General features: G+C 46.7%; 1 protein-coding gene across 1 annotated transcript in view; it reads right to left on the bottom strand.

Moving 5' to 3' along the window:
• Positions 1-9228, bottom strand: part of LOC135379088 (uncharacterized) — a 32796-nt gene that overhangs the window by 9783 nt on the left and 13785 nt on the right. The window contains exons 10-11 of the mRNA XM_064612340.1: positions 7194-7295; positions 2476-2613 (exon numbers count right to left, since the gene is read on the bottom strand). Coding sequence (XP_064468410.1) covers positions 2476-2613; positions 7194-7295 — 240 coding nt within the window. The remainder of the gene's footprint in view (positions 1-2475; positions 2614-7193; positions 7296-9228) is intronic.

Raw genomic sequence — 9228 nt, 5'->3', positions numbered from 1 at the left:
TTCTCAATAGCCTTGCCAGCGTTTCTTGCATGCGCACAAAGCGCGTGCTCCATGATGATGATGATGATGCATCACTGTCAAGGCTATTGACAATAAGTCTGAGACTCGTGCTCAACTTCTACGCAAACGGCCCTGGTCTTTTTTCTTTAATGCGAGTTGCGTCTGCGCGCATTTTAAGAAAACGATACAGCGAAACGCATTTCGAGGAGGGTAACACGGCTTTTAAACCTTTCGTTGGTAGAGTATTGCCTCTGGCGATGAACCCCCTCCATTCTACATCTCAAAATAAAGTTGTTGTTGTTAAACCTCGAGTTTTTGTATATGCGCAACCTTCATCTATATTAAATGACAAAAAAAGAAAAAACGAAGGAAAAACGGTGTCCACTGAGTGGTAGATAAGCCCACAGACTACGGCAGATTATTAACGCGTTAGCAATGGAGTCATCGCTAGGCAAGAACCGAGGCGTGTTCTGTCCGTAGCCACTGACGGAGAGACGGGAAGGGAGGAGAAGATACTCCGAGGATCACTCCCCCAGGATACGCAGGTGGATATCCCGACGTGGCGGCAGTGACAGGTACAGCTGTGGTGGTCGACAGTTTCAGATGTGTCTGCGTTGCCGCGCCATATTCTATGAAAGCTGTAGGGAGGACCAGAGACGAAAGAAGGCTGAGGCTGCGAGAGGGCTTCGCGAAGCTGAATAGGAGCAAGCACGTAGGGCCCGACCACCTGCGGATGCTGTCTTGCGTTAGCGTGGTGGAGCGTCTGTTAAGGGTCGCTGAATGGTTGTTTAGCGTCGTGAAGGGGAGTTCAAAAAACGGTTTAAGTTTTAACGCGACGCCGGCAGTTGTGCAGGGTCTTGTAAAGGGTTGTGTAGCGTTGTGAATGGTAGTTCCAAAAGGAATTTCAAGTTTTAAGGGAATTAAGTTAAAAGTTTTAAATAAGACTTTGATAGACGTACTTAATGCGTTGTGCAAGACGTAGTACACACCGTAATATTCAAGTGGTACTCTGCAACAAAACCACCACAAAAGATGTGGTACACCCGTAATCTTTGGGACGTGAGGAACATGTGTACGAAATATCTCGGTCCAAAACTGCGCATATTTTACTCAAACGAATTATTACGGATCGAGCGCTTCGCCTCTGTGAAGCGAGGGGGCGCAGAAAGCAACACAGTGCTGACATCATTCAGCATCCGGCAAGAGAGAAAGAATGCAGGCTTGGAAGCAGACAACAATGCTGGGTGACGTAACGGAATCCTCCCCTGGAAAACCGCCGCCGTATGGAGCTCTGTTTTCCTCCTGTTTTCCTTCCTATTCTGCACAGGATATCAACAACTTCATTAAATACCATTCGGTCCCTGTTTGCTCGAAGCCTTCGTCGATGCCTCGGAGTTCCAAGAATGGCTGAAACACGGCAAGTACTGGCTGAAGCTGGTGAGCTCCCGATTGAAGTTCTCCGTGAACGGGAAACGGCTCGGCACTACCTCCGTTTGCGTGCTCACATTCCCCGCCACCCGCTACTCAGGAAAATTCGATACCGTCCTGAAAGTGACTTCTATCGTGTAGCGCAGAAGACACGCCAGACTCTCACTGGCTTCATAACTAAGGACACTATACCGCCGGAAGCTCCCTGGTCTCTACCGGTACCGCCCACTTTTGTACGCCTCCCAAACCTTCTGGAAAGAAGAGATCAGGTCCCCCCTCAAGTCCTCCGAGCCCATTTTCATGCTCTGGTAGACGAGAAGTTTTCTACGTTTACGGCAGCATATACTGATGGCGCATCCCGAAACAACAAGTCCGCCTCAGCCTTCGTCATTCCATCTGAAGGCGTCGTGCACGGAAGACGCCTTTCACATCCAACCTCCTCCACAGCTGCGGAACTCTATGCCATCCTTTTCTTTCTACAACACATCGCTGATTTTCCACCCCGGGAATGGGCAGTCTTTACAGACTCCAAATCTGAACTTCAAGCAATTGAAAATTCCGGCATGCGAGGCCCATCCGCACCCCTAGTCACAGACGTGGTAATGGCTTACCACACTATCTACGCCGCAGGCCACAGGCTAGTTCTCCAGTGGGTTCCAGCCCATTGTGGTGTCGTGGGGAACGAGCAGGCCGACAGCGCCGCAGAAGCAGCACTCTCGTATCGGAAACGGACCCGTATTGTTCTGCTGAGAGGAGACCGCCGTTCAATTCTGCGCCGCCTAGTGACACCCCTGGCTTCCCGCCAACGGACAACCGACATTCTTCCCCCCTCTATGTTGAACAGAGTTGATCCCACGCTCGCTTTCCGCATGCCACGAAACACCTCTCGTCAAGATGCTGCAATCATCGAATCATCGAGAAAATCATATTGGCATTATCTACGCCATTACGTTCCCCGCGAATATACGATGAATACGTATACGATGAATCCACGATGAATATAGGAAGACCGAATCCTTTGCCTCAGTTCAGTGGTGCGTAGCTCACCTGGGCGCCCTCTCCACTGTTCCAGCGCTTTCTTCAATTCCGTGACGTGAAGTGAGTTTCGAGCCATGCCAACAATGTCGATGAACTCTTGGAACTCTTCTTCCGTCGAGTCAAGAAGCTGCTGCACATTGTCCCCGCCTAAGGTCAATTTAAACAGTCACGTTCAACAGATGCAGTCTCATGCCTCCTGAAGACGATTTACTAAGTGCATTTTAGAGCATGCAAGGCACTGCTATACGAGTGACATAAATTGTCCTCTTGATTTATTTATTTATTGGTTATTAGTTAGAGGCCCGCTTACGGGCATCACGTAACAGAGGTGGCACTGGCACGCATACACTCATAAAACTCTGGAAGAAGGCAAATCCATAATGCAATGTAGTGTAATAGGAAATATCAGGATAATCAAATATACAAGTAACAGTGAGCAGGTATAACCTGGACAATACAACAGCTCCAAGGCAATACACAGCACTAGATAGTGGTGAGATGCAGACACACCGACGCAATACAATGAACTGCATTGAAACAGTGGGTGGCACGGTGAAGAAAAGGCTAATTATGTCATTTCTAATTTCCAGTTGATCTCGAGTAGTGAAGATGCTTTGTGGAAGCTCGTTCCAGCACTTAGCCATGCGGCAACAAAAGGAATAAAGAAAATAATCGTGGTTGCAGTGTTTTAACTTGACCTTGAGGGAATTATCAAGACTCAGAGATACGAATGCGGCTCAACATATCCGTACTCGAGCGACAATTATAAAAAATGCAATGGAGGGGGAAGACACCGAATATCTTTCTTCGCAGAAGAAGTGTAAATAGGGATCAATCGGTTTTCATAGCGTAAACACTACTCTCTTTGTTATAGTAACTTAAAATGAATGGAGCGGCTTTGTTTTGTATAGCTTCTATCATTGGTTTATAAGTCGGACAGGGTGGCCCACTTCAGGGTGCCCTTACGTCATGTGGCTGTTTTCTTTAGGCGACTGGCCTAAAAGACTCATTGTTACCCTGACAGCGCTCTCGGACATTCCCACCATAACGATCAGGATCTCCATCGCCGCTCCGATCATCACGTCATATCGCATCATCGCCATCACTCCATCATCAGTGTCACCACTTATATTAGGCCCCCTAGTACGGGGTAGCGTTCGACTCCTGGAGTGGAAAATCTACCCACTTCACCGTCAGAATATAATTGTGGTTGAGCAGTATATGTTGTTGTTGGGCTAGTTGATGCATTGCAGTACAGAGGAATGCGCCAGAATAGACAACCATAAGGTAGATGCAGACAGGACGAGCGCTTACTTACAACTAATTTTAATTGGTCAAAGCCGAAGATATAAAGGTTCAAGCGAGCAAATGAGTATAACAGGTTCAGTTCGGTGATTACAATCGAGTAACAAATAATAAGGTTATCTCTCGGAAGATCGTGTGCAAGTATATCGAAGTGTTGTTAGCACATTTTTCACTTAGTTTTCATATATGATAGGCTTCTACTATCTCCCGTGCTGTCGCATCCCTGCTCATGCACAATATTTTTGACTCCTTTAAAATCGGTTTCCACGTGCAGCTTTTACAGTGGGCTGGCAGATGTACTAGGGAGGTATTTTATACGGACAGTTCATGTTCACGTAACCTTTGATTCACACACCGGCTGATCCTTCCTACATATACCCTACTACAGGTGACGGGTATAAGACACACAACTCCCACCGCGCACTTCACGTACACATTCTGGTGAGTCTTGCCACATCCCTCATTTGTTTGTTATTTTTTTCTCCCGGAATATGCGAGTAGATAGCCTGCCCAACTTTGAAGGGCTTGAGCACAGTACCGGAATACCGTGTCTGTTGGCCACCTTCTTCCAATTGTGTGATGACTTGTGCACATATGGTAGAATCCCTGGACTTTTTCTATGATTGATTTCTTGTCTTTTTCTCTCCCTCTCGCCTAATACTTCTTTACTAAAGACTCCGCGCTTCCCATCATCAGCACAGATGGAGGGTATCCCGCCCCCTTCAGTCTGTCAAGCTGTTGATTGAAACATTCACGAGGGCGGGAGTTTTTTAGGGAGGACTCTATGCAGTTAGTAGCTATGGCTCGCTTCACCGTCTTGGAGTGCGAAGAGTCATAGGGCAACAGTCCTTTGTTAGTTCTATGTGAGTAGTGCCAGCACAAGTGTGGTAATGTCTTCTCTTCATATTAATTTATTTATAAATCTGTATGTTAAGCGCTAGGAACGCGGAAGTCAGTCCTGGAAATGGGAGGCAGCGCTGATTCGCTGATTCAGGGCTCTATTCGTCAGTGCCACGAGAAGAAAGACGCTTACTATTATCAGTCTGAGGAGGCCGTCATGTTCTGTGTCAAACATGCGCATTGGTGGGTAGTTATAACACGGTGCACAGGGTACGTGAGACATCTACATATTCAGTTGTTAAGACTGAGGTAAAATACGTACTCGGCACAGAAGTGTTATTAGATGGATATATCGTGCGAATATATGATGTATTATGTGGGCGAGATCGAACTCTAAAACCTTCTGGAGTTGCTTCGTAATATCGACTGTAGGGTTCCTCAGTAAAATGCAGATATATCGGTTTCCAAAGCAAACGCAAACTCCTGTTCCGCTTTACAGTGATGTTGCCACACCAGGGGAGAGCGTCTTTGTATTTGCACTTGGTTATGTATTCGCTGCAAGATCGAACTATAGGGGGCGACAGCGTCACCTCTTTAGTGTAGATAACACCGCGACCGATGTTCGGAGTTGGTGGTTCTTTTCCCTAATTCACCGGGAGATCACTTGGGCTGCGATGGTACGATACGGTTCGGTTCCCCAATGCTCCACCTACCGCGCTGAATGCGGAAAATAAACGTGTAAAAGCAGACGACGCGAGGGAGCTACCCACTCTACGGTAGTTCGTCGTCCCTCCGCAGTGCGCCGACACTAGCGATCCGTTCAGTCTTGGGGCGCATATGTGCAGCTACTTATTCCATAAGAAAGTGATCTGCCCCGTTCCGTACATATGGTATTTATTTTGATTTCGTGTTAGCGCCGCGAAGCAACTGTGACTATGAACGGCCTAAAGAACTGGGTGGTCGGAGAGAGGACAGCAGGAAGGAGTGGGGGTCACGGGAGGTTAGTGTGCGTCCTGGACCGACTTCAAGGGTAACAGTGCCGACATTCGTCTCACTAGACATCGTGAAGTGAAGTGAACTAACGTTTATTATTGGGTTTTGCGACTTAGGGTTTTTCGCACGCAACATGCGTGTGCATTGATAAGCCTGAGGCTCCGCGTGATAAGCAGCTCTCAATTATGCTCCACAAGATGTCCTCGTGACTAAACACACTCGTGTGGTGTCCTTGCACACAGACTCAAAAATGCGAAGCTGTAATCTATAGGGCTAAACTTAGTGACACAAATTTGAACCTCCAGACGGATTCACGTGGTTACAAAGCGCTTCCTGCTCCAGAGACCGACCTTGGTGAGTCATTGGTAACACATCAACTTCCTTGCGGGTTCGAACCCAGCCAAGTACTCCACCAATTTCATGTGAAGTTTCTTGATCCCGTTCCACTGCTTGGGGCTTGAGATACGAATTCCGAAAGCACATATTCCAACTCAAGTCATCAGAGGTCCGATCTCTGTTTTGTGTGGATCATATCATCGTTGTATGGCGACGTAGCACCCTAATTGATTCAATTATTGTTGTATAGGGAATAGGAAGGACATATGTGGTTGTCCTAAGCGTATACGCGTGTGCTAGGTTAGAGTTAGTTTTGCAACATATTATTACACTGGACAGTTACATTTGTCACGCGTTGTTGCAATACCACTTACACAGCGTTACAGATTCTATATTTAGATATTTCTACTTTAATAAAGATATGCGCTCTTCCCGAGACTAGGAAACGAAGAGATGCGCACACATACAGAAGTCTCCACTTAACTCAAACAAACACGTGCCTCCCTTTTTGTTTCCACAGTGTTAGGGCTGTTTGTCAGGCAAGGGTATGTGCTATCAGACACGCTATAGAACGCCTCCTAGATAGTCGAAGGCCTGCGCACTGCCCAATTCACGGAGGCCTGCGTGAGCTTTGCGAGCTGCTTCGAGCTTTTCTCTTGTTCGTTCTTGCAGTGACGTCATAGCAGCATCCACAGCGAACCTTCGTGTGTGACGCTATGTCACGTGGGGCGCGGGCCTGATGCTATCTAGGAGGTGTTGTATCAGCTCGCTTCGTTTTTATCTATTTTATCGTGTTGCTTACGTTCTGTACACCGTACACGTAGACTTGTTGACACCGTGAGCGTGCGCCGTGCAAATTTTCCATCGTGTTTCCAGATAGTCGCAGATTATTCAAATAGGTCACGGATGTAATCTGCGAGGCAACTATGATCCTAAACTCGCTCACAATTTCACCCACCCATCAGTTAAGTTTCCCCCGTTGGATTTCAGCCCGAGCTTCAAGCTATTCAGCTAAAATCGCAATGGAGGACGTGCCGGGCGGCGCGTACGGGCGTCGTATAAGGATTCGTGCCGTTTCAGATCCGAAGCAAAGTTGTCGGATGTGCCCACAGTTCCACTGATTCATTGGGGCTAGCGTCAGAAAAAATCATTCAGCGAACCGTTCAGCAACCATTGTTTTTAACCGTTACAAAACAACCGAAGTACCTGCACGCTTGCTATGTGCGGTGACACGAAATCGCACTTTGATTCACCTTTCTCAATGAAGGTGTCGTAGTAGACGAGGAGATCCGCTTGCTGAAGCAGTTCGTAAAGTTGACGCTCCGATTCGTTTCTCGGAATGGACGTCGTTATGGCTGCAAAGTAAGTTAAGTTCACAGTAAGCGATGCACAAGCAAATGTGCGAAGAGTGAGGTTTTAAACTGTTCGTTAAGATGATATAAAATCAAAATGCCAGCATAATAGAACTGTCAATAACGGACATGTATGCTACTGAACCAGAAAGAGGAAGAATATTAGTAGCAGAGGACGTAACACTTGGCCCCATGTTGCGCGGAATACAGGGAAACGTGTCATTGAATTTTAATAATAAGAAAACGCCACATAGGATCATGCAATCAACGGCATTTGCTCTTAACAGGTTTTTGCCACCTCCTGATGTGAATGTCATGTAACCTAAGTTTCATTATGTAAATTTTCGCGAAGTGAACTCAGAAATTTTCCAAGTAAATGTCACTTTTTACGCCACCAACATGAAGAGCGTGCCGAATTAAGCTTACATGCACATTAAGGTCATATTAGCTGCACGTCACGAGGTAGCAAAAACCTAGTAAGAACAAATGCCGTTGATCTTATGATCGTAGGTGGCGTAGTTTTTTTTTTAAATTAGAATTCAATGACACGTTTTCTGGGGCATTCTGTATACATATAAGAGAAGGTTCTCCAATACGATGAGGACATGCATTCCAAGTTTAACAACGAAAGAGAAATAGACACGTAGAACATCATCCGTGCGAATCCCGAAACGCACCTAGCTCGGAAATGCGGGAGGCACGTCGGTCAACGGCGTTTGCGGGTCAGCATCTCTCGCGACTGAGGTCACGTGCTTAAGGCAGCCTGTAGAAACTGCCGAGGGTCGTGCTCATATGAAGTCAGAGGTGGACGTGAGATGATATGTAACATTTGCGATCACTGATTCACTGACTTTCCACCCATCAATGAATTTGTTTTTCGAAGCTCCAGATAAGCACTCGGTCATAAAAGGGCACAAGGACTAATATAACTGGAGCCCACCCGAGATGGGAGTCAGGCGTAGGTTGAAGATATGCACCTTACACTCTTTTCCAATCTCTCTGTGCGAGCAGTTCTCAACACCTTTTTGCTCAAGTATGCACCTGTTTTGCCGTTCATCAAGGCGTTATCCCCTACTCATACTAGCTCCAAAGCGAGACGCGCATAAATGTTGACGTATCTTATTGCTTTCTCAGCATTTCTTGAAAGTATTACTTGTAGAACAAGACAGGTTGACTCTCCCACATGCTGCCACTGTGGTGCTCTTAAGAATATGGAGCGCATTCTTCTTCATTGCCCCCACTACCAAACTTCCACTCTCCGAGAATTGCACTCTCTGAGTCCCTTAGTCAGTTCTACTCTCACCCCTTCTCCATATCCAAATTGCTTGGTCCCTGGGCGAATCCAGTCCAGCAACGATCTGTGTTCCAAGCTCTTTTGACATTTCTGGACACCATCGGACTTCGATCGTTATTGTGAAGGGACTCATTATTTGACTCCCCACATCCCCACCAGCAATGGGGTAGAGTATCGCCTCTGACGATGAGCCTTCCTACTCTCCATCTCAAAATGAAGTAGTTGTTGTTTACTTGTAGCGAGGGCCCTACCACTTGCGCCGAGAAGGCATGTCCATCTAGAAACTGCCATGAACTACCCGTGATGCCTCCTTGGTGAGGGAGATGTCCTGCTAATGATGCACTACGCAAGTGCGAGCAAGTGGCGATCGGAAGTGAATGCTGCGGTGTCGTTTCCCCATTTCAATCCCAAATTCAGGGACACCTTATCTGATTTATTTGATGAGTACCTTTTGTGCTATTTTATGTGTCACTATCTCTACAGAGTCTGTGGACTGCCCTATGTTGCCTTTTTCCCCTTTTTTTCTAATTTGCTTCCCAATGTTGTACAGCCCCTCCCCTCTTCATGGGTATGAAAATTAATTAATTAATTATTTAATTATTCCTCCAAGTAGAAAATATCTGATGAGGCACATGCCTTTAC

Source organism: Ornithodoros turicata, chromosome 1, assembly GCF_037126465.1.
Source record: "Ornithodoros turicata isolate Travis chromosome 1, ASM3712646v1, whole genome shotgun sequence".
Classification (NCBI taxonomy): Eukaryota; Metazoa; Arthropoda; class Arachnida; order Ixodida; family Argasidae; genus Ornithodoros; species Ornithodoros turicata.
Note: the sequence above shows the minus strand (reverse complement) of the source record. Positions and strands in the feature narration are given on the sequence as shown.